The sequence below is a fragment of the Sesamum indicum genome, linkage group LG15, assembly GCF_000512975.1.
Source record: "Sesamum indicum cultivar Zhongzhi No. 13 linkage group LG15, S_indicum_v1.0, whole genome shotgun sequence".
NCBI lineage: Eukaryota > Viridiplantae > Streptophyta > Magnoliopsida > Lamiales > Pedaliaceae > Sesamum > Sesamum indicum.
The window spans coordinates 3124831-3151111 of NC_026159.1; the positions used below are offsets into that span (position 1 = coordinate 3124831).

The window sequence follows — 26281 nt, forward strand, 5'->3', positions numbered from 1 at the left end:
CAGCAGGAAGAGAAACTTGAGCAGTCGCAGTCCCAGTGGTTGCAGGAGCAGGTTGAGGTGCAAGTAAGCCAAGATCTGCTGAAGAACCAGTTAATGACTTTGTCCTTCCTATTGGCAGACCTAACTGCTTTGTGGCTTCTTTAATTTTATTGACATCCACCGTTGTAGATGCAACCGGTTTATCTCGGATCCTGATATGTAACTTTCTGGTTTTTGATGTTTCTTCCTCATCACTGCTGCTACCATCAGCAGCAGAGCCATAAAGTGTCTTCTTGAATTCTTCCTCAGCCTTTGCCTGTGCATCTACAGCACCGGAACCTGCAAACTGTCCGGAGAGGGTTTCTAGACCCATCAGGTTAGGTTCACCATCAGGGGGCCCTTTGGGCTTGGTAGGCATTGGAGTAGCAGTATTAGTCTGAATTCCATTTGCCTTGATACCACCTTCAGCGTTAATTGCTTTGACCAAACTATCTTCTCTAACTTCAACAACATTACCTCTTCCTTTGATTAAACCAAGATACACGCCAATGTGGTCTGTAACAATGGATGGGATAGTACCATCATCAGTTTTCATGTAAGGCGTCACCTCAGCAGCCAGCTCCCACTGAGGTATGTCCTTCAAGTTTATAGGTGTTTTGATTTCCCAGTTTCCACCACCCCATTCAGGTCCTTTAGGGACCATACTTTCAGCAGCAAAGTTCGCAAAGATGCCTTGTGTCCACCCAGTTGAACGGATTCTGAGAATCCTTTCACAGTATCTCCTCAACTCTGAATCAGTGCCCTCTTCCTCTAACTTCTGGGCAAGACGCCGCATAGCACTAGGGTTAAGGTGGCATATAAACAGATCAAGCATACTTTCAAAGTCTGCTATAACTTCAAAAGTTTCTTTTGCACTGTCAAACTGACCATATCTGCGATCACATATGTAATTCACATTAACGCGCACTGAGAAGATTGAACCAAAGCAGAAAAAGAATGCCCATAAAATGCTCAAAACAAACTTGAGCATATGAAGAACTGAGCAAATGAAAGCAGAATGAAAACATAGAAGTATTGTATTACCAAAGTATGGTATTAAGGACGCATTTTCTGCAATTTAACACTTTTACTAGAAAATGATTTTTAAATTTATGCATCCTCTGGTTATTCCCTTTCTGGATTACGTAAATCCCTCAGATGATTTCATTTGAGTCCAAAGTTTATTTCAGGGTAAATCAGTCAACAAATCAGCAGCCCACCATATCCTTCCACGAACAGACCCATCAAAAAACATCAAACACAAGAAAAATGCTCTAAGAAAATGAAATTTATGCCAAAGTTTTTCAGAAAAAATCAGATCATACATGTTTTATGAAAAAACAAACGCTAGGTCTATACAGATTTTTTTGCTAAGAAACGCAGTCTATTAGAGCAGTCAGATTAGTAGGCAGCAAAAAGGAAAAGAAAGCAAGAAAATGATGAAAACATCACCCAAAGAATTGATCATGATCACAGTGAAGCAATTCAAAACAACTGCATGCAGTATGATGTGCAGCCATTTTAAAAGAATATAAATCTGAGAAAACAACTACAAACTTAAACTTCAACTTACTTATCTCCAATCAGTGGCCCAAGATTTTTCATTAGTTAGCAAAAATAGTTATAGCTATGCACCTGATACATGCATATCCCAACTGCCGGAACCGATGGAACAAATGTGAGGTTGGGGGACATCGAGGATAATCTCTTGATCGCAAAAACTCATCTTTCAATGCAGATAAAGCCGTAGAAAACCGGAGTGCTTTAATTGCATACACTCCTCTAGACACCTAGGTCAAGAGAAGTAAAAAGTCACTTAAGAACGTGATTGGCTGATCTTGATACACAAAATGGTACCAGAAAAAGCACCTGAGTGAATTGGGGGCCAGCTTGTGAAAGTGATACTGCAAGATCTCCACAAACCGGAGACCCTCTGGCTAGAATATCAAGTGATCTTGGAGTAATACGCAGGCTATCAAACCTTCACTCAGACGATGACTAAATGTGTCAATAATCAGACTTGAAGGAATGTTAAATATCTAACTTTTGCGGAACAAAGACAAAAAGATGTGGTAATAAAGCCACCATTTTTTATCATTCAAGAGCAAGAGCCAAATGTAGTTTTAATTACTAAAGTCGGTGTATAAGTTGAAAAAGAACCTTGATGTTATTTGGTATAGGACTTCTGACAGATCAAGCTTCTGCTCAAAATGTTGCTGCATTGTAGCAAATCCAATAAGAAGGGGCTCAAGTAGCCCAACAAGACAATTCTTGACTTCAAATTTCTTCTTTTGCTTAACATTTATATCGGTTGGGTTTGCAAGTAGCAGGCGATCATTGAGAGCTCCAAGCAGCACTACAGTCAATCACGAAAGCTCAGAGAAATTATTGATAAAAGTAGAACTGGAGGATCAAATCACAATAGTATTCATTAATATATTAATCTGAGGATCCCAGTTTAGAGCAAAAATAAGTTGTCGACCTGCATTAGGCATACTGATTGACAGGATGGTCCTAACTTTTCCATCCCAACCAAGCACGTTAACAGAAGCAGAAGTAGAAAAGAGAAGCGCTGGTCCAAGCCACAGCAGGGATCTGAAGTAATATGAGGTTAAGGGCCAATATTTATTTAAAGTCGTGAATGAGATAAGAAGACCATGGGGGGAAGGGGGGGAGAAGAAGCCAGGAAGGATATTGAAGGAAGTCCTCTATCAAATTTTGCCGAACTAGAAGCCAATATGTCTAAATCAGCTGTAACAATGAGCACACGTTGTGTTGTCAATACACCAGCAACAAAGCCCCTAAGTGTTTCTTGCCATTGTACCTAAACAATACAAAGTTAAAAATATATTAGAAGCTTCCAACTTATTAAATTCAATTCTTAAAAAAGATAAGGTTCTTTTTTCCATGATCTGAGAGGTGGTCAAAACCAAAACTTTGGAAAAAATAATTTTCGAATCTTTGGAAACCAAAAGTATTAGTATTCCTGTATCTTTATACATGGAGTACTCTTGAATAAAAGAAAATTCAAATAATTGGAAAAAGAAGCATCAGGGTTCCTGCATTACAATTTTATACATGGAACAACAGAAATTTCACTTATAAGATGTTAAACAGTTTCTTATTCAGTTGCAACCACTGGCCCATAAACTATCATATACGCTCCAGGTTCTTTCTCCTTCTATAGTTTATGAACAATTTGAAACCAGAATCATGTAAACCAAGAAAAGATGATACATACTCATCATTACATAATTTCATGTTCAAATTCCTTGTATGGAATTCTAAGATGCAGCAATGACCCCATTAGTGTCACTAGAGCCTCTAAAAACAATTTTGAGTTTGTTCAGGAATCAGTAGGCCATACTACGTCATGCTGAAATTAAGCATATCCTCCATTTATATGTTTCTCAGCAGTAAAGCAACAAAATAAAACTGGTCTGGCAACATCTTGCAAGCTTTTCAGAAGGCGAGGAGGGCCCTTACATATCCTTCATTTATATGTTTCCGTCAGCCAGTAGAGCAACAAAACAAAATTGGTTCTGGCAACATCTTGCAGACTTGTCAGAAGACAAGTACGCCCTTAAGAGAAAAGTAAGATTTGTTCCCAGTTAAAACCTGAATAATTACCTGAAGTACAGTCTCATTTACTTTCAATCTGATGAACTTACGCCCTTCAGCTTTTGTTGAGATGTAATGCCCATCAGCACTAGGAAGACGATATCCTAGGATGAGTTTTCCCAAGCCAATCTGGTCCCCATGAGAGGCAAACATCACCGTTGACTCTACAAGAGTAGAACTTGCGATCAAAATATAGTCAATTTGTTTGAGTTTAGATGAACATAAACACAGTCCTTAAGCACCTAGTGGAGTGGAAAAAATACGATCAACTTCACTTTCAAACATAAACTGCACGGGACCCTTAAAAGAAGCAACTTCAGGCTCCACAGACTGGTTCTCATCAACTGTTCCATTTTTTCCAAGAGATTCTTGTGAAGCAGCTCCAGGCAACATATATAAGGAAAGTGCAGTCTTATCCTCGTCAAGAATAGTAAATTGATTTTCGTTCGGACCAATAAAGGCTGCATCAGCACCACCTGAAACGTTCGTGGAAATGGATTGAGGTAATCATTTTGTATGCACTCTAAGACAATAATAATGTACAAAGAGAATGGATGCACTCTAAGACAATAATAATGTACAAATAGACAGACCTTTCACTGTGGTAACTTTACTATTTGCGAACTGAGGATCCGTGTTTTCCCAGTAGAGCACTACCTCATTAGCAGCACCCATGAACTGATAGACTATAATAAATAAGTGTTGCTTTTTACTGTAAGTAATGTACTTCGGATTGATTTCTACATTTCCAGGAATCTGAAAACAGAAAATGATTCATATCCTCATAGGCTGGTAGTAGGACAATGATCAATAACAGTTGAGACTCGGGCGAAAACTAATTGAATATTACCGAAGTGTAAAGCTTTTTGTAGATACTTTCCACTCCAGAAGTCAGATTGTAAGCCATGAGGTTTGCCCCTTCAATGTAAAAAGACCTGACAGGATAATGAAGAACTCGATTCCCTTTACTGAAGAAGTTTAGCTCCAAAGGAAAAGGCTGCCAAATTAGATAATTAGATTCACCCCCAGTCTAAACTTTATTTCCTATGTACGTCATGTAGCAATAACATCAGTATAACTACCTGGCAAACCGGAAAGTCTCTTAAATGATGCTTAGGGTCCAAAATAGTAATTAGAGGCAATCGAGATATAGGGGCACTCTTCGCATGGCCTTCCATGAAATGCTGCAACAACCAGGATGAGCAGATAATTCAATAACAGTCACACAAAAGAGGTATAGAAGCAAATATTCAATTTTTGGTGCTATGTTGTCATGAAATACTGGAAAAACCAGGAAGAGCTGAAAAAAAAAATGATAACAAGCAGGAAAATACAAAATAATTTATTTTTGAAAACTTCTTGGGAGACTTCTAAACATATTATTAGCATTAAAGTAGGCAAAATAGAGTAGTTTGTACTACATATTGGACGAACATTTTCTTAAAAAGAGCAAAATGTTTCAATGTTTAGCACATTGCCTTTTCCTTTTCCTTTTTAGTAAATTAATCTCAACAGCAGAAGTATGAATTTGACAGCAAGACCATTGATGAGGTACCAGACTAATTTTAACAGGAACTTCACTCCAAAGTGTAGTAGAAAACCATGACTTTGGAGTCCATGTGTATTAACAACTTTTATGTCCTACATATTGAGTCATTGACAGAACAATAAACTGCTAAATAGAACATCATCAGACAGAATATTAGCTTACACTGTAAAGAAAAGCCTTCCTCGCTATGTCCGTGATTGTAAGCTGACTTTGGCTAACAAAAGTAAAAGGAAGTGTCAATAAAGCAAAAAGAAATATTTCCTAGCATCCAACAAGCCTATCAATCAGTAATGACATTGAACAAACACTGATAAAGTCTGCTTTTACAAATTCTGCCAATTTACTACTAGCCCTTTAAGAGAGTAGCTGTACGCGATTTGTTTACGGGGAATTTCTAAGTTTTCCCAGGTATGATCGTCGCATTCATAATCAGGCTGGGAAAATCATGATTACTAGTCACTGAACTAAATATTTTGACTTAAAGAATTGGTAAATTTATGCATGATTAATAAGGTTGTAAGCTAATTATGTTAGCTAAAGGTTGATCCTTGTTAATGAAATTAATAATCTAGGATATCAGACTTGATCAGGGTAGCATCATTACTATCATTTTTATGTCTCTTATCCAATTAAAGACCACCATTTGTTATTTTGCCAACTATGTTGATGGCCAGTCTGAACATGAGAGAATCATCATGCAACCAGCATTGGAGATGAGCAGGTAAAACTCTCTAGGCAGGAACACCAAAACAGGGTGAGTAAATAGTCGGAAACTAGGGAGTAAAGAATATAACAGAAAGGGGAATAGGCAAACAAAAAGCATCTTCCAGGTTTCAAATTTATTGTTCATGATTAAGAAGCTTCAAGTTAAATGCTGATTGAATGTTCAGAGTTGAATTAGGGTTGTGTTCCTTGGTTATAGTTTTATCTTCACAAATTTCTATTACTTGAGTTGCGAGGTCTTTACGTCTTAATCTAAATGGCATGCACTGTAGTGGATGCAAAACTCTTTGGGTTCTTATGCATATTCCCATACCCTCTTTTGTACACATCAATCATGTTCAATTTTGTATGGCTAGTAGTGTAAATTTGAGGAGGTGATGATGAGTTATTATTCCTAGAATGAATGCAACTGTTTGTTAATTATGTACAGTGGCTGCTTATCTTGAACTTTGGAAGGGGGATTATGATAAGTAAATAATGAGCTTATTGAGTTGGATGCAAAGGCAAGGAAAGTGAGAGGCATGTCTATCAAAAGCAGGGCAATAGGCTGCCGTAAGTACATATGTAAAAGGTTGGGAGAGGAATCGCTGATAGATTGTTCTCAACGGGCTTAATTCAAAATTAACCTTAGAGCTCTATTGATATCTAGTTTGAGTGATGTGTGCATGTAGCTTATTTTCCTTGTACAAAGTCAATTAGTTAACAACTGTTAGGAAAAAGGATGTTAAGTGCCTCCTAATTTCTTACAGTTACAAGCTCAAACAAGATAGAGGACCTCACCTGCAAAGGGAAGAGTCCAACCTATGAAACTTTTTCTATATTTTTGAGCCCATTTTGATGTAGATGAATCATAAGCTTTTTGGTGTCGAGGGGCATATTCCGGACATTAGGATAAAGAAACTTCTCATAACTAAAAGGAATATTTTGTTCCGAGCTGCATACTTTTTGTGGATGGCATGTGTTATCACAGATTTTATCAAAATTGATTACTGGGTAAAAGCAAGAAAGAGAAAACAAAAAAGAGAAAAAGAACTCACCCTTTCATATGCTGCTCTTGCAGTTGGGCTTGAAGTTGGTGATCAGCTAGTATACCAGATGAACCGAGGGATGCAAGTTTTTCCTTCAATACCGATGCTGTTTAAGAGATCATAGTTAGTAAAAAAAGAAACGGTTTTTGTATTCATTTTACAGTTGAAAAGAATGAAATAGTGTCCAAACTTCAAGTAAATGATTAGGCCTGTAAGATCTCTTAGAAATCTCATAACTTGAATCAGTATGTAGTTACACAATATTGGCATTCCAAGCTAGACCTAGCAAAATGACAGGTCCGGCCTCAGTTAAAGTTTCTCATACAAACACCTCTGAGAGATTAAGAATTTCAACTACTTTCATGGTTCGAAACACTGGCAGCATAGTATACATTGCCTCAGGAGTTGGCTAATTCTCTTCACAGAAGTATGTCAACTTGGAATGAGATGCAGCTATCCAGCAAAGTCTTCATATGGAATAAGTCCAAACATGAATTTGAATCACAGTAAAAATAGATAACAACCAGGAGATGCAACCAACACATATCAAGCCGGTCACCAGAACAAGTGAATGGCGTCTTATCTGTCACAAGGCTAGCAAAAATATATTATCGATATCATCAAATCTGATTAAGCAATCACCTGACGATCCCCTTGCACCTTGCAAAACAGCGAAAAGTTGTTTGCGCCCCTCTCTAGTGTACGCAGCTCTGTTCTTGCGATTGTCTCCACCACTCATGCTCTGTTGAGAAGAGTAAAATCTTTTTTTAACCATTGAATATATCTCATTATGTGACCCATGTCTGATGAATACAAGGATACTTACTGCAAAAAGTAATGCTGCCAGATTCAACTTGGGATGCACTTCCAAACCCCTTATTCGCGGGAGTGGATAAACAGCTGCTCCGCCTTGCTGAGATAGAATGCGTGGGATGTCGATAGATTCAATAGCTGCAGAATAAGATATGAACAGAATCAATAAGAGTATATACACATACATCGAACAGCAACAAAATGAAGTGACCACGAGGCTTGCTTAAAAGTGAGGAGCCTAGAACTGATGATGAACCTCCATTCAAAATACAATATCAGGACTATCTGAATTTAGCAAAGAGAAATGGAATGGATAGGACTAGGATAAAGTAATACTCATTGGTGTAGCTTAAGATAAGGCGAAGTATATTTGATTTTTCCTATCTTAACTCTTGATACGATCAAGATCATAATAATAATCAATTGATTACTTCAAGATGCATCTCATCAAAGTAGTCTTTTCTTCATTGACAAAATCTGAATGGGGAAAGACTTAGATAAGAAGGTAACTAATTAACAATCGCCAAAAATAGTCTTAATTTTTCATGATTGCACGATCCGGACAATCTTGCAAACATTACCAACAATACAAGACAAAGGAGGCAGATGTCAATTAATCGGAGTATAGGTCCGGGTTTTTCAATCTCTATATCCCATCATAATATCTACCCCTTTCAGTAGCGCAAGCAGTTCAAAATGATAAGAGGAAACATAAACTAAAAAGATTAGAGAAAACAGGAAACTGTTTATAAGTGCAAAGAACTTACAGAAAAACTGAAATTCTTTTAGTAAGTGTCAAAAAAAGCTGAGGAGAATTTTAATTGGGAAAAAACAAAAAACAGATTTTCCCGATGTTCCTCTCATGCTTGATACAACCATCTTTTCAAATTAACTAGGACATACAAGAATCACTTTAATGCAAGTGCAACCTTGGCCAGAAGGAAGGTTAAAAAATAGCTCAATACCTACTGAACCTCAATAAGAAAAAATGTATGGAGATAGACCACTGAAATAGCATCTTTGTCATATCATCACAGATTGCTGTATAAAGGACAAAAGTTCAGTTGCTCAACTAACCAGCAGGCTCAAAAAAATTTGCTTGTACTGGAGGTCTGTTAGGATTCACGATTACTCGAGTCTTCCAAACTAGAATATTTCCATCTTTGGATAAAGTGACAAGCAACCGCAACATAGGGAGCCAAGCAACAGATGCGATTGGTTGTGAACCCACTTGCGTGCTAGAATTGCATGTAAAGAAAATGTATGTTATGATTCAAGAACAAAGGACGAAAATGCTCCCAAAAAGTTAAGACAACAAACAATATAGTGAAATACTGAATTTCACAAACAGTCAAGGTGAGAAAAATTCCTAACTGCTGGAGGCTAAGAGCCATCTCAACTTACAAATAAGCTGGAGACTAAGAAAGGAAATTATGCCGTCTCAACTCTTTATCAGAAAATTGCATGGGGAGCTTTAGAAACAGAATTAATAAAGCAACAGGCAAATATTGCAAAATGCAAAATAATATATAGGAGAATTGCAGACATATTGAATAGAATGACAGATGGAAGCGCCACCATAAAAACAGTGGAAATGTGCACTAAGAGCGAACAGCTTTACAAAGCATGTGTTTCTCTACGGATTATCGATCCCAAATCCCAATAGCCCTCCCAAGATAGATCGCCAAGAGAATGTTGTACCAGAATAAAAAGTCATGAGGGTAGTTTAACTTACATGCCAATCATCAAGGGTCTTTCAGTGGATACATCCCATGCCAAAAGTGTGCCTCGTCTATCACCAACAAAAATCCATTCCAGTGTTGGATGAAAGGCAAAAGCTCCAGCGCCCTGTAGCCTGATGGTGTTATCAACTGCAAAAGGCATCCATAAACTAATAATCCAATGGAAAGGAAATATTTCAGTGAAGCTAAATTATCATGTATTTTGGCCCGGAAAAGAGTAGATGGCCATGGAAGTGCTTTTCAACTCTTACGCTGTAGAGTATAGTGAACAGCATACGTATGGATATTGTAAGCTCGAATCAAGCCATCTTGATACGCCACATACTGGTAATAGAAGACAAGGGACAAATATCAGCTCCATAATTGCTAGGTACAATTTGTTACAAGCAAATAATACTGAGAAAAGCCATTGGGTATGTCAAGATGTCACATTCCAATTGAACTCTTACCAAAGCAGGGAGCCGAGGATGGCAAGCGAGATTGACTATAGGTTTCTTCAGGTCAGTCTTTATTTTTGTCGGTGCTTTCCCCCCTTCCACAGTTCCAACAACTTGACACAAGCAATAGTCAAAATTCAGGAAAATGCAAATAAAATAACTTAGATATCCTTCATAGTAATTGTTCACCAGGATAAACAATGATGCAATGCTATTGGATTGTTGGAGAAGAATGGCAACAACAAGTCAATGGTCAGAGAGATTCGAGGCATACTAAAAGTAACTACTCTCTATGGTTCTTGAGAAGATTAAAACTAATATCTGCATCAGAATCACGGATCATTGCATGAGTGATTATTCAGAACGTACTAAGATTATGTGCCAGAGAAGTAGTGAAGCACCGCAAATTAGTTATTCCACTGCAAATTTCCTTGAAAAGTTAGGGAGAGAATGTTTGCTTTCTTTGGAGAAGCTATTACATTATCATCACAGACAGTATGAAATGGACTTTGTGAAGAGTGAAGACTGTTATCATGATAGAAACATACACAACCTTTGCAGATTCCTAATTAGACAGTGCCCCTAGGATCCCGCATCTTCACCAAATTAAGGAAATCCCTGCTGTTTCTGGCACCTCTTACATTGGGTATAAACTAACAGCGACAGGGCCAGAATCATATTTTCCTAATACCATACTCTTAGGTGATGCTAGAACTACTAACATGACCAAATGAGGACAATAGCCATGCAGTGGAAATAAACCTTCCCCCAGGGACCACCCAAAAACAGACGTAAAGAAAGATGATAACTAATGACTTCTACTGCACCACAATTACTATCAACAATCTTTGGAATTCGCATTTATTTCTTCTGTGCGGACTTCAGCAACTAACATAGTATGCCAATCCATTTGCATTTATAATCGACATAATTGTGGCAAGCCAAATCTCTGTGCCACTTCACCATGTCTTGTAAACTTCCTTATTTCTAAGAAAAAGACAACTATTTAGTTTCTCTCTTTCCATCCTTGCTATTCGTCCTCCCTCTTCTCCGCTTCCCACCCCCCAATCCCCCATCCAATCCCCACCCCCCGTTCGCATTTGTTCTCCATATGCAGGGGAAGAAAATCTCCTCATTCATTCACAAAACAAAGAATGTACAAAAAGAAATCAGATGAGATTGGCTCAACCTGTTACACTCATCTTCTTATGGAAACCAAAAAACACAACAGGTTGAAGAGGAGTCAAGGCGAGATGGACTTCCGTGTCAATAGATATTTGTTCTGTCCTCTTCTCAGGTGAATGTAAGACACAAGTTTGTTCACTGTCAAAGTCACAGGCCCGGATCGTACAATCCTGCAATGAAGTAAATGGTCCACATGTGAAGAGAAGTCAGGTTTACAATTATTGTCATCCTAGAATGAGAGGTTATCAATAACAAAGCAAAAACTGATTAAAAGTATATGACAAAATTGTTGTCAGACAAAGATAAAACTGAATTAGAAAGAACACAGTTGAAGCTCTAGTACAAGTCGATACTGAACCAGAATATTAGTAAGAAGAAAGAAAAAGATCTGCATTATAAGTAAAAGCTGAGACATAATATTTACAACAAAAAAGAGAAAAATGAAAATATGATCATTATCACATAATGAACTGTAGTCCAACCATCTCAACAGGGCACTATAGTTTAGGAAGTACCTGCAATATAGGAGTCCAGAAATAAGAACAAAGATTTACAGCCATTTTATCAGTTAAAGACTAGTCAGAAATACTGGCAGTTTAGCAGCTAAGCAGTTGGAGAGGAAGAAACACCCCATCCCCCCCCCATCCCAGGTCCCCACCTCAGCAAAAACGTGAAGAAATAAGGAAAAAAGGTCGAGAAGGGCATCATTGCAATAGTGGACAAAGAAAAGTCCAATTTTCAAAGGCATCGATTTCCACCAACAACCTCCAAAACTCATGTCTCTCTATTATTCCATAACAGCTCTCAAAGCCCAACCGGAAAAACAAAGTCTTCACCATTAGAGCTAAAACGAATGAAAACGATGATGCTGTGAAGAATTTAATCCATAAAAACTAATGTCCAGTCACATAGAAATATTGACACGACATCCTTAAATAACCCCAACAATCCAACACGAACAGAAGCAGAGGTGACACAACAGGCTCTAAAACTGGTATATAACTTTGGAATTATGAGAATTATCTTTGAAATTGACTCAGCTAAGTGGTGAGAACAAGCCCTAGTCCCATTCGGCCATTCAAACAGCAGAATGCGCCTCAAGAACAACTATTGAGAATGAAAAGAACGTTCTCCACACTTGGCCATCATGGAAAGTTAAACATACTAGGAAGCAGTCCAACACTGCGAGCTACACTCTTGCCAATGGGCCTATCATCCAAACTTCTGTAGCTTGCTAACAAGCCCTGTACTAATTCTCTCTTCTCTTGGTTGTTCCTTGTCTCTTTTGACACGACCTTGTAATTGCTTTCTATCTGTTATTGGACTGATTTTGATTATCAAAATGAAAGTATTGACACAAGATCAGTATATAAGCCAACTATAAAATTCATATGGATTGTTTGGCACATAATTCTCTCCCTTATCCTCACAGCAAGTCTATGAGATGAAAAAGGATGGAAATGTTTTCAGTCTTCCGTTACGTTTTGGAAAAGTGCAGTGAGATGGTATGCCATCCTATAATACTTCTCACCTATTTTATGTTATACAATTAATCCCCTCCCTCTCCATACGTATTACTCCCTTACTTCCTCTGCAACGAAATGCATACATCTTGGTCACAAATTGTAGTGTTTCATTATACCACATTCCAAACAATCCAGGTACTTCTCTAGTTAATTCCTGAACTTCAATTAAGGTCCTAGTGAACATGTAAAGCTGACCAAAGAAAGTCTCAACTCCACTTGTATTCCTACTCACTGCAGTTGTCGATTACTTAAAATGAAAATCAACCACAAAAACTGAGCACTGACCTCAAGTATAGCAATCACTGAATGGGTAGCAGTGGGGCTATACGCCATCCTAACAACAGGTGAGCCTATGTCCACAGACGCGATCTTACTTCCCGTATACGCATCAAACTCTGTATGCATACAAAACGAATTTACTTGCCCATGATTTTATCTCATATTGCTAGAGATAGAAAAGAAAGGAGCATATATAAGCAAGCAGACCGATTATGTGAGTGCCAACGGCCGCAGAAACGAGTGCCTGAGTCGGGTGGAACGCCGCCGCATGAGGTTGCAAGGGTTTGGAGCTCCGACCCGCATGCCGGAGATCCAAATGCTGCACCGTCGCCCACTCCATTGGAGGATACTTTCAGCTATCTACCCCCGATTTAAGTCGTTCAAAATCAGAACGGATCCAGTTGAAATATATATATATATATATATATCTAAATTAAGAACTTATTCCTTCTACACAACACGGATCGTTCGGAAAATGCATCAAAAACAACTGAAGGATCTCCGGATCGGGGCAAGGCGATCGAAGTTTCACGCTACCGGAAAGAATTTGGTGGCAGAAAAAAGTATCTGAAACTATCTCCAGAAGATTTATCAAATGAATTTGGCAATTTGGATCCACCAAGCCTAAAGGTTTTCTCTACAACATCGAGGCCCTTTCAGCAATGTTTGTAATGATGCAAACATTCTAATGTCTGCGATTAAAAGACAATGATACCGTTCAGATGAATTTCGGGAAAGCAAATGAAGAGAAGCTTCTAAGGAGGCCCAACGCAGTTTCTTGGTTGGAATTTGGGCCCTTAGGCCAGTGGACAGTGTATTAGACTTAGATGTCTTCGGTCCACTCCCAATATTCTTTGATGTAGCAAAATGTGCACGCAAATTGAATAGTCTCTCCACCTGACTTTCCATTTAACAATGCGGCCTAATGAACATGGTTTGTTGAAATGCTGGTGATGAGTTGCTTACAGAGACCACACCTTTGACATCCTCAGTGAACCATTGTTGGTGTAAAGTGAAAGCGTGAGTCGTTAAAATTGTTCCCCTTCATCAAGGGCCCAAAAGTACTGAACCAAGCCCAGAGGACAGTGTATTAAACTTAGCCCAACTCGAATGTGGGTTCTCAGTTGTCAGTTGGGGTAATGATTTGAAGTTGTTGCTTGCATGTACAAATACAGTGATGCGGATCCCACATCAGAGTGGCGTGAGCATCAGAGAGAAACTCTGGCCCTCCCACCCCAACTGGTCAACTCATACCATTAATAAAGGTAGCCCAACAATCAATCAATGGAAATAAAGATGAACGGTACATATGCTCCCCAATCATTTGTATATTCAAATGCTCATCATCACCGTCTCTTTCTCTCCTTTTCCACCTGTCCCTTCTTCGACTTATACCCTTGTCATTGTGCACCACTGTATGATTGCAACCACTTCCAATCCAGCCCCAACATTTATTATTATTTCAATTATTACTGACCTCAATATTTGTATTTAAACTTATAATTTGGTTATTGATCAATCAAGCTATTCAAATAAGTTTTAACTACATTTAAAGTAAATTATAATATAATTATTTTAAAATTTATCATAATTATAACTATATTATTATTATTATTTGTAATAAACGCCGACGCTCAAGCCATCCCCTTCACGTGAAGACGGCGGACGGCCCCTAGGTAGCTAGAATCCGACTCACCTCCAGCTCATCCCTGCAACTCTCTCCCCTTACAATCCGCCATTTAATGTTTACTTGTCTCTATTTATGTATTGGGATACAAAGGAAATGGTCGTCATTAAACACTGGGATGTTGATAGAATGTATTGACAATGACTACACACCATTGCACAAAATTCTCCATATATATATTATTTTCCCTTTTCATAAAAATAATTGTGCCCTTTAACTGCGATTAAAAAAAAGATGATGAAAATGACTTGATTCCACTTGTGGACCGAATATAAAATTGGGCCAACTTTAATGTAAAATGTGCTCAAAAAATAAGAAAAGAAATTAAATACACAATATCAATTTTTATAATGAATAATCTTTTGTTTTAATTTTCAATTATAAAAATATCAACCAACCTACTAATATTTACACTATATCCTTTGTAAAATATTGTAAAGATATTAACAGTGTTCCATATTAAAAAGAGTTTGAGTAGCTTATAAGCCCAATGTCTCTTATCTCATAACAAAACTATGAGGTTCAAATCTATAAAGTCAAAAGGACAAAAACCTCACGAGTTGGACACTGATTGAGCCGCAAGTTACCTCAAACTGTAAAATTAGAAATTTACCTTTTATAAGATATAAATGCATGCAAAAATTACAATAAACAAAATGTACAATACTCCAAACTTTAGAATCCCTTACCTTTGACAAAAAGCAACACCAAGACAATATATGTTATTTGATTAATATTGAGTCAGAATTTACACTCCAAACAGCTGTGAGAAGGGGAAATTTCTTTAACATAGTAGCCCATGCATGCTTGATTTGTCAATAATTTTGTAGCTGAGGAAGAGGGTATCAAGATCAGAGAAGACCTCATGCCCTTGATTCTTTCTACAGAGAATCACAACTTTATAAGTCATGCAATTAATAACCACCATAAAATAGAGAAAGAAAAAAAAAAAAGAGGGGCCTGCAGCCAGCTAAGGTGGAGAATTTAGTTCTGGTAGTATGGAATCCACCACTGGGACACTTTTGATATGCCTCATGCGTATCCAAAAAAGGAAAGGAACCACGAATAAAATAAATAAATAAAGAATTAAAGTGGCGAAAGTTTTCTATTATTTTTGCTGTATCAAATCAATTATAAAATAAGTACAATATATTTTTTATGTGATTAATTATTTTTATTAAATTGTATACCAATCACACAACAAGTGTATTACATTTGTCATATAATTGAGTTAGATTCGATCAAATTATAATTATTTTTCTTTTAAACTGTATACCAATTACACAACAAGTCATTTTCGCTGGTGAAACCTGATAGTTTTGTTATTTAACCATGCAGAGGAATGGAATTATTGTTTTTGGTGAAGGAAGTTGGGATAAAGTGTGGTGTTGGCCCGAATGGGAAAGCTACCTTTCCTGATATGGAACTATAGGTTGTCTCGGCTTTCTTCTCAGTGTTGGAAACAACCAAACCCCTATTTTAGCATGATTCTCACTTTTCGCGAAAATACATGTACTAGAAAGAGTTAAGGACCAGAATAGAATTTAGTAAAAATAGGAGGGAATTAGGTTGTTTGAATATATTTATTTAGTGCAACTTTTGGTTGGTAGTGTTGGTATATGGCCATTACAATTTTTGAAAGCGACTGATTTCTAACTCTTGGACGGGTTGGCGAAATTAATAGAATTCGGGAGAATCATACCAAATATTTAGTTATGATTAATTGAAATTAACTAATAAACATTATATTTGATATATATATATATATAATATACAATATACAAAGATAATTGATATACGCACATTTTTTGAATTTAAAGCGTATGTATAATTCATACATATATCCCAGTGTACGAAACCTCGGGTATGGTAATGATGGGAAAAACTCTAATTTGTCAAAATACCCTTAATGAGGGACATTTTCGTAATCTGCCTACACAAGATCCGCGCCCCACTAAAGCGGGTCAGAAAGAACCCACCCCACAAACCAAAGACCCGACTTGATAATAGTTGTCCAATCAGAGACGCTAACGTCCAGGATGCGTGGCCCAACCCACTGTACACACCTAGAATTATAAATACCCCGGCGCGTCATTTATTGAGGTAACTGTTGTCTATTTATTTTCGACCTACTATCTCAGCTCGCACATTTTTATATCGATCAACTCTAATTTGAGAGTCGAAGGATCATTGTCAGGGACGCACCTGACGAGCCTCACGTTCGTGTTTTCATTCTTAGGATCCAATCACTAAATCGTGTGAGGATACATGGCCTAGTTCAATCAACAGTCGTGGTCGTATATTTCGAGCTCGATCAGGTATATATGAGTTTTGACCCACAATGACAATATATGAAGGGATTCATACACTAGTTGTTGGTGTTTTACTTTTTATTACTATATATAGACGGTTTTGTATATTGCTGGAATTAAAGAATTATTTATTGTGATATGTTGGTGTATTTGTTCGTTATTAATTATTGTGGCATGAATCTTCACTGCTTTTTGTATATTTTCAAAAATTATGGATATGCACTTTTTGAAATCCTACCTTTGACTGTAAATTCAGATCCCTCGAATCTTTGGGGAGCCGACTATAGAAGATAATATCAAAAATAAGTTGGTGAAGCATAGATATCATACGACGTTTCAAATGCTCATTATAATATAGCAGAACAATCTCTTGTGTACTTTTGATCAGGCAGTTAAATAAATATAAAAGTTACAGAATTGAATAGATTATACATCTACTAGTTGAAGTGCACTCGGTGCAACTATTATTATATTTGTAGCTGTCGCACATCTTTTTTTATAAAAGATTGATTGTCGGCTTTAAATGAAATATTATCTACTTTTAACGAAAATTTCAATATTTTGATATGAGAAGATGCATAATAAAAAATAAAAATATATATTGTATTCCTGGTTTTATCTAAAAAGGATGATAGTCACACATTCAATGTTACCGGACCAACCCACACGGTGGCTTCAGAAGGCACATGGTCTCTTCCAAGTATTATTATTATCCAATTCGAAATTAAACTAATATTGCGTTCTGTATATGTTAAATGAAATAATTAGTACTTATAACTAACTGAAATATTTACGTAAATTAATTACTATGATTAAACATATTACAGTTAATATTAAAATTTCAGTCAATGAACAATTTACATTTTGTGTATTTAAAGTGAAGAGTAAATTACAAGGGAAATTCTTAAAAAAAATTACCTTATTATTTAAAAAAATTATAAATATCCAACAAAAAATTCCTTTATGACAGCCCTGAAAGTATTTATTAAGATATTTATAATTGTATAAAAATATTTATTATTTAAAAATAAAAAATATTTATATTTTTAACAAATCTCAAAAAAAGCAGGTGAATACTTTGATGGGGTGTTGGTTCCCCATGACTGCAAATTTGGGGTTTCCCATAACAAGTGGGGTTTGTGGGCAGAGGAACGGACAATTGGAGCCGCCCCGTTGGCTTTCAACGTGGACTCCATGCACATCCCATGCCCTCATCCATCGTCGAACGGACAATTGGAGCCGCCCCGTTGGCTTTCAACGTGGACTCCATGCACATCACATGCCCTCATCAATCGTCATTTAATCACATCATCTCTATTTTAATTATGACGTATTCATATATTATTTTTTAAAAAAATTAATCTTATAATATATATGTAATTATATTTATTATGTAATTAATTAAATCTGAATTTTAATTTGAATAAAGAATCTTTGTATAAATCCTATATTATGATTTATGACCACATTTATTAATACTCAGCTCCAAACTGCAGCCATATTGATGAGAAAATTATAATATTAGTCCCTGACTATAAGGTTATTTCCAAATTTCATCTTATACTTAGTTATACATAATATTTTTAATTTTAGGGTAAATTACATTTTGCAATTCGAATTAAACTCATTTTTACACTTTACCGTCGATTTTTTTTTTTTTTGTATTAACTTACAACATTTAATCTTACAACATAACCCTTAAATATCACATGTGCACTGTGTGTGATGTTTTCTTAACAAAAAATTTAGTTGAAAAACAATAATAAATGGGTTAGTTAATATGGTAAGTTGACACAAAGAAAATTTAGATGCCAAAGTGTGAAAACAGACATAATTCGAATGAAAAAAGTATAGTTTACCCTTTTTTTTATGCAAAATTGTTGGGTTTGAATGAAAGGGCAGGGGGGGCATAGTGAAAATTTTAAAATTTTGACAATTCATCTCGCATGCACAACAGGTTTTTACATAACCTATACTCTTTCAAATACGGTTCACGATTGAATCACAAAACAAGTAGCAATGAATGATCGTATTACACTTTACGCACTCTAATTGGTGTAGACAAGAATGAAAATGCTTCCAAGCGTTATCTAACTATGAACAACTGTCTCAAATTCATAGAATTCCAAACATCATTCCTCTAACAGTGTCCACATCTCAGATGCCCACTGACGTATGGATCGATGCTACTCAATCCTAAAAACCCTTGTTTTGCTCGAAGAAACCAATGAATTAAGAACACACCTAATTGATGTAGTATGTTTGTTGTAAAAGTTCAACCCTAGCCAGTAGATGATGAAATTACTTGTAGGAGTGGGAGATGAAAACTCAAGGCTAGTTTAGTGAGAGGAACGTTTTGTCTGAGAGAGGGGGCTGATTTTTCTTATTGAAAAACATGAAACAGTAGAGTTTGTGAAAGGGCTTACATGTCTTCCTCTTCCACAACACAAGATCGTTAAAAATATATATATATATTTTCCTCTTTTGCAACATAATTAATAGCGGGACTAATTTCACACAAAAAATAAAATAAAAGTATGAGATTAAAATTGACTATTTTCACAAGTATAGTGCTAAACATGCAAATCACCCATAATCTGGGACTAATATTGCAATTTTATATGATGTTGATATATACGTACAAGCTTCAAATCTCTCTCTCTCTCTCCCTCACACACACACACTCAGTGAGAAGCAATTCACACAGTATCTATATATATTCTTGTATCTATATCTTTTTTTTATATATTTCCTACATCCATATCTATATCTGTATCTATATCTATATATATATATATAGATATGTAACTGTATCTCAGCATGGAAGCGGTATAGTTGAGACAGCAATTGCTGAGATTTTCTTAGGCATAATTATCTGTTGTTTTTATTTTTTATTGTGGGTTTGGTTGTTGCGTAGCAGTTGTAAATACACTGTACGTACATACATATCTATCTAGGATGCGCAGCATGGCGAGCTCACCCTCGCCGAAAGGCATCGCCGCCATTGTCGGCGTTGGAGCCCAGCTCGGCCGTTCCATCGCCCGTAAATTCGCTCACGAAGGCTACACCGTCGCCATCCTCGCCCGCGACCTAGGTCTGTATCTTCACTTCCTGTTGAAGACTGGATCCTCCAAATTAATCCCATCTAGCTAGCTTCCTGACAGATATATACATACATACATATATATATAGAGAGAGAGAGACATGAAACCACGAAATGCTGATTTTGTTTTCCTGAATTGCTAGTACAGGTAGGTTATCGAGATTTGCAGACGAGATAGCGAGGGAAGAAAAGGCGCAAGTGTTCGCGATCCGAATTGACTGCTCGGACTCGCGGAGCATAAAGGATGCGTTCGAGGGGGTTCTCTCTTTGGGTTTCGTCGAAGTTTTAGTCTACAACGCCTACCACCCAGTATCGTGGACCCCCACCAGCTTCACTGGCATCCGCCTCGACCATTTCGAGAAATCACTCGCCGTTTCCTCCGTCGGCGCCTTCCACTGCGCACAACAGGTTTCCCAATAACATATTTCAAACTCTTAGTCGGTAAAAATTCTTTAAATTTTGCAAAAATTAGTGTAGAGTGATCAATAATGTGATTAAATTATCAGGTGTTGCCTGGAATGGTGGATAGAGGGAGAGGGACGATTCTTTTAACGGGTTGCTCAGCCTCGCTCAACGGCATTGCCGGTTACTCGGATTTATGTAGCAATTAATCTACTAATCATACTTAATACCAAACTTAAATTCGATTAAAACCACGTTAATCTGGTTTTGTTTCTTTAAAATGAAAATGGATTAGGTTGTGGGAAATTTGCATTGAGAGCCTTATCACAATGCCTGGCTCGAGAGTTCCAGCCACTTGGAGTACACGTGGCTCATGTCATCATCGACGGCATCGTCGGCCCCCCTAGGTTTGTCTGGTTCCTGAATTTTCCCGATATTTCCCAATCAAACAGCCTAAGTTGTAGTGAAGTTACTAATCTGACTGTCTGCCCAGAACTTTTAAAGATTCTTGATGCATGAGATCCCGGGAATCTTGTTTACTTTTTTCCCAAACCACTTGCAGTCCCTCGTTCATAAACTAGCTATACTTCAAATTTTTCCATCTTTCTAGATGTCTACTAAAGATATATATTCACAAGTAGTTTTCCTGGATAAGATGCATATAAAAGGTTGTGGGGTAAACTAGTACTATAAAGCTAACCCCAAATTGGAGTTACATTTTTGCTTGTTATTATCAAGTACAATTGCTACATATTGGTATTAATTATGCATCAAAAATAGAAGATTCAAAGTGCATATTATGTATCAGAATCTTATAAGCTTTTTTGTTCGTAAGTAGATTCTTGAAATCCTTCGATCTTACAATACAACAGTCTGAATACTACTCAAGATTAGCATAAAAGGACTTCAAAAACATGACATAATGTAGTAGTAGTGACAGATGATATAATCTTTCCAATTGTGGGAACTTGGCAGGGGCAGCAGTATGCCGTCAACTTCGCACCACAGATCGTCGACGTCTTCTGTTGGTGAACAACAACACAGTGGAGGAGGGGACGGTTACATGGACCCTGATGTTCTGGCTCAAACATACTGGCAATTGCATGTTCAGGACAGATCAACCTGGACCCAAGAGATGGATCTCCGCCCTGGCGGCCCCAGGCTCTTGTGAGACAATGCATCTCCAAAGTTGTTAGTTGTTACCATTCTTCATCAGTCTAGTTGATTGCTTATCAGATTAAGTTATCACAATATGTTTACACAAGTTAAAGTAACCATGTCATGTGATATTTCATGTTAGTTCAAATTTCTTGAATGCTGGTGTGGACTCTCCGTACTAGCGTTTTCAATGCTTTGACTAGTGTATGTCGTATGATTGTGAAGTCTAGAAAATTGATTAGTTGTGGCCTTGCTAAGTGTGTGTAATTTTCTCGAATCTAATAAAGGTGGTATGATATTATCATCTCATGATGAGGTGGGGATGTCCAACAGTTGGAAAAGGTCCAGAAAGGTACATGGTTGGGTGGACTGAATAGCTATTCGTGTTCCAATTCAGTACACACAATCTCTGATTCGCTTGATGCTGTATGAAATATGGACCACTCAATGTCATCCGCTTGCTTTTTCTCTTGAGGGTGGTTCTTTATCCCATTCACATCTTTGCAAAACACTAACGATTAAACCAATAATTTTATATTTATTTAGTCAGTAATTTTATATTTAAGTATTACGAGTTGGATCTTGATTAAAGAAAATAGAGCTCAAAACTTTATATGTATTCATTATGAAATGACTCTGGCTGATCTAATATATTTAATTATATGGGATTCTAAATTTAATCTTTAATATTCTGGTGGAATTGTTGTGAACAAGTTAGAATAATATTATGAGAAGATTCATAGCACTTGAACCAAAAAAAATATTCCTATGACTTTAAAGCAGCAGGAAAAGTAAAATGTGAAGACCATTAACTAATGAGAATATTGTAATATTAAAAGTATGACTATAGTTTTAGGTTCAGAATATGGTTTAGTAAAATATCCTATATATAGCATATTACACTATGATTCAAAGTTTTCACTTCTTGTATTGTGCTGTCCTCATCATGTTAAGGACAATTCATACGATGGAATGTACTATGAGATGAAAAAAACCAGGATAGTGTTGGGATATTTTGACTATCAAGAGCCGTCAATTTTTATGGCGTAGGCCCCATTGATCCTGGAAATCGGAAAGCAATCATACATGAGGAGGACTATGGAATACAATCATCAGCAATCACAGCCATCCCTCTTCCTTCAATTGCAACAGCCGACAGTACATTAAAGTGGATTCAAGATGTTATTGACCGATATGTACACTGTAATGCATTCACTTATGCCCTTGCTGATAGTGGAATTCAATTTGTAAGTGGGTGGACACGTCAATAAGTTTTATGCCCATGAACATCGCCTAACACCTCGGATAAGTTTAATCAACAAATACGTGTTTTAGTTCTTTTTCTGAAAACAAGGAATGATTACGTTGTTACATCAAACTATCAACTCAATAATTTACACATCCTTTAATAACTATTTCATTACATCTTTCTTTAGTATCAAAATAAAAATAGGAACGAAATGTCCGATATGCGCATGAGAGGTCCCTCCTAATGAGGACGTCGAGAAGCTTAAAATAGCAACTATGTCGACTACATCTTAAAGATAACCCAACTTTTCTCAAATTCTAATGGACGGATTTTACATGGAATCAAAAGTTCATTAGAACAAAGAGATGAGAACTAAGTGAAGACTCAACTCATATCACCTTGTTTTGCTTTTGATGAGATTTCTTTTCGAACTGTTGTGCCTCCTGTAGCAAATTAGTCCTCAACACATAGTGGCATCTTTAACAAGATATATGCTGAAATACAAAGTTAACATGATTTCTCTGATTTACAAATGGAGAAAGCAATGGTGAGACGTTCTTCTATGTTACATGTCCGCAGTTTTGAGTCACCCACTAGGACGTGCATTTCCACAGAAAGAGGTTAGCTATAAAATTTTCAGTACCTTACTCCAGCCAAATTGCAGACGGGTCCAAGTGCAGGTCTGTTCTTCCTAGTACAAGTGGATGAGAAGCTTAACTTGAGCATTCCAACAACCATTTCATTACAGCTCAAAAGTTACCAACCATACGCTGACTGATAGTGATGGCAACAAAAGCAAAGGCCACTGCGTTTCATGTCCAGTCTAAATTTCTGAAGCATAAAAGTTACTGCCTATGAATGCCTTTTCACCGCCATTTCTCAGCCTTACTCTACGGTAGGTACCTAAAATACTGAGCATTTTCTCAATTTATATGCATCCTGGTAACTGTAATCTTCTTCTGATGTAAAATTTGATTATTATCCACCAAAAACCGGAAGTGGGTGTTGCTTAATGTGTCCCAATGCTTACCAAATCAGCCAATCCTATATCACTCGTGTCTTTTGGAGGCCTTTTTTTTTTATCACAGCATCAAGATTCAGCAGCTACCGATTTGAGTTACATCACAGGATACGATACACGTGGAGCAACAATTGACGGGGATGAGCAGCAAAAACTGGCATTTGTTTTCTCACTTCAACATTTTAAACCAAAACCCTAAAGCAAAATGGTCCACATGTTGGTGTATACAAAGTAAAACATAGGGGATTGTAGCATAGGTTCATACCATATTATCTCCATCTGTGTCTGTCAGTAGGTGACGCGTAATATGATGGATGACTGTCCATAAATCTAGGGAAGCGGTTACACTTCCTTGGTTCATATACATGCTTAGAATGTGAATAAGCGGGGTCGACAAAACTGCTATGCCAAAATTCTTGGCATTCTGGAACAGGGTTCAGAACAGAATTTGGACGAGGATGAGAACAAGGCAAACTAGCTGTGGATGCAGAAGTTCTATGAGAAGGGAAGTGGTGCAATTCTCTTGGCAAAACATCTAACTGAAAGTGGTTAAAGGGTTGGGAAGGATAATTGTACAGCAACACTGTGGGTTCTCTACCTTGGTTGGTTCGGGTAAGGTTTTGGCTTGTCCTGTGAGATGCAGGGCCTTTCAAATGGCTATTTTTCCTTGAATTTGACTTTTGAATAGGGGCAAAATTTTGAAGAGGACTCCGCTTCTTCTTTTTGGGTGACGCCTTTCCATATTCCTTTACACAATTCTTCTTCATCTGAGTTGTCTCTCTCGCTCCAGATGGACCTAAATGAAGGAAATGCTTGCTATTTTTGGCACCTATCGCCACACAACAAAAACTAATGCTAAAGTTGCACTTCAAACTAAGTATAAAAAGTAAAAAATACCAGAGAAGCTCTCTGTCTTGCAATACAGTGATACACATTCTTACCTTGGTGTGTAAGGGATTTATCTGTATTCATCACGGCTTTTGCCTTCCTCATGGCTCTGATATTTCTAGCTGCAGCTCCCCTTTTGTGCTTCTCTGCAAGTACTTCCAGTCTTTCTTTCTCATTCTTCCAACGCTGATACAGCCAAAAAGAGAAAAATGTTTATGACCATTGTTAACTATAGGACATTATTTTGCCAGGTCAAGATGAATGTACCTGTCTAAATGTCTTCAATTTATAGAGGTTGCGACCTTTCACAAGTAAAGGGTATAGTGGAGCTAGTTTCTTGGTCCCTCTGCTCCACAGCACTTCAACCTGGTTTAACATCAAGAATCAGAAGGAAACTGGGTTGACAGAAAAAGGCATGAGAATTACCAAGGAGATCAAACCCCACGATGATTAGCCTTCTATATTTGAATTTCACTCCTATCTTCTTACCTAAAATTGGTCTAACCGTGAAGGTATGCTGTTGTCTGGCAACACCATAGCTTTCCTTTACAATCCTCCCAGCGACAGTCCTCCTCCCCAAATGACTTCCACGCCTCGTCATTTTGTCAAATCTGTTCCAACTTCCAAGTAATGTCATCAATTGAGAAGAAAATGAATGCAACCGAACCATGTAAACAATCATAGAGCAGTTGTGATTAATACCTCTGATATACTTTCTGGTAGAACAAAACAACATCCCCCTTGCAGACATCGCCTGTGCAGAAGAAAGCCAAGGTGGTGAAAATGAAATAACCGCTAAAGAAGTGTTCCAGGTATTTTTTCCTTTGGAAACAAAGAGCATCGATTGTCAAGGATACCAGTGCAGTCAATTGTAAATGATGATCTCGGATAAAATGCTTCACCATTCCCTTCTTTCAACCTGTGGCAGAAAAATCTCAACATGTGACTTCATACACCAAATAGAAACCAAAATATGGAACAATATATTATTCTATAACCCCTTCAGGCCCACTATCGCCTTCAGAAAATGATAAGCACTTCTATGACGAATTAAATGTAGTTAGTGTGACTAACTTCGGAACACCACTAACAAAAAGAAAACATGTCTGCCTTTAAATTGATATACAAGTGTGAATGGTTCATAATCACATGTACCGTGAAACTACATAGTGATGTGGTTCATAACTCATAAGTTATAATGTCATGTGGACCACAAAGTGATGCACTAAAACATTTCATGACGACACATAGATGCAGTGCTTAAAGTTAGTGGCCACATTTTTTCACTCCAAGCACCAACGATATGAAGCTGGAAATCCATGCTTCTACATGATAAAAAACACCAAAGAAAGTTCTGCAACTAAAGATGCAAGGGCAAACATAGTTTGATACTGTATGACTGCTACAAATCCACATTTCATATATGTTGAGAGTTAATTACTTATCCATCCCTCCTCAAATGAGTCAAATTGATAGTTAGGCATCCCAGTGATTTCCACCAAAGATGGCATTTAATTGCATTTCTTTTTCACAGGTTTGT

The 26281-nt window shown here is 37.1% G+C and overlaps 3 protein-coding genes across 4 annotated transcripts in view; 1 reads left to right on the forward strand and 2 right to left on the reverse strand.

Moving 5' to 3' along the window:
• Positions 1 to 13633, reverse strand: part of LOC105177663 — a 16332-nt gene extending 2699 nt beyond the window's left edge. The window contains exons 1-22 of the mRNA XM_020699158.1: positions 13129 to 13633; positions 12928 to 13037; positions 11121 to 11286; positions 9944 to 10044; positions 9746 to 9818; positions 9488 to 9623; positions 8830 to 8990; positions 7766 to 7890; positions 7582 to 7681; positions 6949 to 7045; positions 5351 to 5402; positions 4722 to 4823; positions 4490 to 4636; positions 4233 to 4395; positions 3882 to 4115; positions 3649 to 3803; positions 2714 to 2842; positions 2501 to 2618; positions 2179 to 2374; positions 1888 to 1999; positions 1654 to 1808; positions 1 to 911 (exon numbers count right to left, since the gene is read on the reverse strand). The exon at positions 1 to 911 is cut by the window's left edge and continues 18 nt beyond it. Coding sequence (XP_020554817.1) covers positions 1 to 911; positions 1654 to 1808; positions 1888 to 1999; positions 2179 to 2374; positions 2501 to 2618; positions 2714 to 2842; positions 3649 to 3803; positions 3882 to 4115; positions 4233 to 4395; positions 4490 to 4636; positions 4722 to 4823; positions 5351 to 5402; positions 6949 to 7045; positions 7582 to 7681; positions 7766 to 7890; positions 8830 to 8990; positions 9488 to 9623; positions 9746 to 9818; positions 9944 to 10044; positions 11121 to 11286; positions 12928 to 13037; positions 13129 to 13261 — 3676 coding nt within the window. The 5' untranslated portion in view covers positions 13262 to 13633. The remainder of the gene's footprint in view (positions 912 to 1653; positions 1809 to 1887; positions 2000 to 2178; positions 2375 to 2500; positions 2619 to 2713; positions 2843 to 3648; positions 3804 to 3881; positions 4116 to 4232; positions 4396 to 4489; positions 4637 to 4721; positions 4824 to 5350; positions 5403 to 6948; positions 7046 to 7581; positions 7682 to 7765; positions 7891 to 8829; positions 8991 to 9487; positions 9624 to 9745; positions 9819 to 9943; positions 10045 to 11120; positions 11287 to 12927; positions 13038 to 13128) is intronic.
• On the forward strand, positions 19668 to 21892 carry LOC105177664 (3-ketodihydrosphingosine reductase). The gene is made up of 5 exons (XM_011100886.2): positions 19668 to 20014; positions 20172 to 20431; positions 20530 to 20623; positions 20721 to 20832; positions 21401 to 21892. The coding sequence occupies exons 1-5, from the start codon at positions 19879 to 19881 to the stop codon at positions 21594 to 21596; spliced, it is 798 nt and encodes a 265-aa protein (XP_011099188.1). The 5' UTR covers positions 19668 to 19878; the 3' UTR covers positions 21597 to 21892.
• The window catches only part of LOC105177665 (zinc finger CCCH domain-containing protein 62), a 3710-nt gene continuing 1314 nt past the window's right edge, over positions 23886 to 26281 (reverse strand). Inside the window, exons 4-9 of one of the 2 annotated variants that reach the window (XM_011100888.2) lie at positions 25599 to 25660; positions 25444 to 25495; positions 25231 to 25361; positions 25009 to 25107; positions 24795 to 24927; positions 23886 to 24682 (exon numbers count right to left, since the gene is read on the reverse strand). In XM_011100888.2, the coding sequence (XP_011099190.1) occupies positions 25103 to 25107; positions 25231 to 25361; positions 25444 to 25495; positions 25599 to 25660 (250 nt within the window). In that variant the 3' untranslated portion in view covers positions 23886 to 24682; positions 24795 to 24927; positions 25009 to 25102. The remainder of the gene's footprint in view (positions 24683 to 24794; positions 24928 to 25008; positions 25108 to 25230; positions 25362 to 25443; positions 25496 to 25598; positions 25661 to 26281) is intronic. The other variant, XM_011100889.2, reaches the window with a different exon arrangement.

What these genes read in the sequence shown, in the direction of transcription:
- LOC105177664 (XM_011100886.2), top strand. Translation starts at nt 19,879, where the DNA reads ATGCGCAGCATGGCGAGCTCACCCTCGCCGAAAGGCATCGCCGCCATT. An exon ending in CATCCTCGCCCGCGACCTAG is followed by an intron (nt 20,015 to 20,171) that starts GTCTGTATCTTC and finishes TTGCTAGTACAG; the next exon opens with GTAGGTTATCGAGATTTGCA. An exon ending in TGCCGGTTACTCGGATTTAT is followed by an intron (nt 20,624 to 20,720) that starts GTAGCAATTAAT and finishes AAAATGGATTAG; the next exon opens with GTTGTGGGAAATTTGCATTG.